This window comes from Limulus polyphemus, unplaced genomic scaffold (assembly GCF_000517525.1).
Source record: "Limulus polyphemus unplaced genomic scaffold, Limulus_polyphemus-2.1.2 Scaffold2012, whole genome shotgun sequence".
Lineage (NCBI taxonomy): Eukaryota > Metazoa > Arthropoda > Merostomata > Xiphosura > Limulidae > Limulus > Limulus polyphemus.
The window spans coordinates 189,272-190,790 of NW_013667622.1; the positions used below are offsets into that span (position 1 = coordinate 189,272).

The 1,519-nt window shown below is 25.4% G+C and overlaps 1 protein-coding gene across 1 annotated transcript in view; it reads left to right on the plus strand.

Moving 5' to 3' along the window:
• Positions 1-1,049, plus strand: part of LOC106465649 (origin recognition complex subunit 1-like) — a 92,151-nt gene extending 91,102 nt beyond the window's left edge. Inside the window, exon 14 of the mRNA XM_013925884.2 lies at positions 313-1,049. Coding sequence (XP_013781338.2) covers positions 313-467 — 155 coding nt within the window. The 3' untranslated portion in view covers positions 468-1,049. The remainder of the gene's footprint in view (positions 1-312) is intronic.
• The last annotated feature ends 470 nt before the right edge of the window (positions 1,050-1,519 follow it).

Genomic DNA, 1,519 nt, shown 5'->3' on the forward strand with positions numbered 1-1,519 from the left:
ATGTTAGTTTTATTAATCATTTGTATTTTTGTCTGATTGATTTTTTTATTCCATTACTTTAGGTATGTTAGTTTTATTAATCATTTGTATTTTTGCCTGATTGATTTTTTTTAATTCAGTACTTTAGGTATGTTAGTTTTATTAATCATTTGTATTTTTGCCAGATTGATTTTTTTTATTCCATTACTTTAGGTATGTTAGTTTTATTAATCATTTGTATTTTTGCCTGATTGATTTTTTATTTCAATACTTTAGGTATGTTAGTTTTATTAATCGTTTTTGTCTGATTGTTTTTTTATTCCATTACTTTAGGTATACAACCCCCTACTCCTTCTGAATGTGCAGCTATATGTTCTTATCTTGGTAGTTGCCGTCTTCTACTTGTTGAAGATGGCCAGAAAGATATTTTACAATGTGTTAGGTTAAATATGAGTGTAGATGATGTCAATTATGCCTTACAAAATTGAAAAGAATATTTTTTGTAAGTGAAATATATTATTACAAGAAAGTTTTGAAAAGTGAGAAGCATTTTAAATACTTTAGTTTTTTGTTTTGTTTTTTTCAATTTGTTTACTTAATCTTGAATCAGACAAAATGAGCTTTTATATCATCAAGGTTTTAGTAGTTTAAACATTGCTTTAAAGCAACATTTTATCTTAACTGATTGGGTGTTATAAGCTCTAACATTTGACTCAATGTATTTATCCATCATCTATATTTTAAATTTTGAAGATGTCGTTTTAAATTTCATTAAACATCAAGAATTATTTTTAATTTGCATTTAATACATTTTACAAAAGAACAGTTATATTGAAAACATTTGATCATTGAAATGTATATGTGAGTGCACTTTTTTTATATTCAATCATTAGTTAAAAAGTTAAGTCATGTTATTTTTCAACTTTTATTTTCAAATTTCAATTGCAGATACTTGTTAGTTTATATATTTAGTCCTCCAAGGTAAACAAAGAAGTAACAATACTCAAATTTTATAGGGACAACATCCACTAGATGAGCACATAAAATCAAGATCATATTTGTTTCTTTTTCAAAAACTTTGAATAGATATTAGCAGTTTTTGAATGAATAAATTTCACAAAATGTAATAAAAAATTCATTAGTCATGAAATATTTCTAAGATTTTTATTGGCTTTACATTCCTTAGAAAACAAGTGACTGCCAAGTTCTGGAGTGACATAGTAGCGAGGTGTGATTAAACTTGGCATATTATATCATATAGCTTGTTTTCATAGTTAAATTGAGGCAGTGATCTTATAACAAGAACTAACACACAAGTCTTTTTTTATGATAAAGTTTCCAACACTTTATCATGTCTAAAGTTTTAATTGTCTAGTGTGACTAAATTATAAAAAAAAAATGAAATTTTATTGTATCAAGAATCCAAGGCTTTTAAGTATGACAGTACCACTTAATATACACCTGGACCTGGGTTTTTATATGTGTGTATGTAAAGCTATAATCCCCAAAGTTTATAATACATAAAACTACAAAAAAGTAA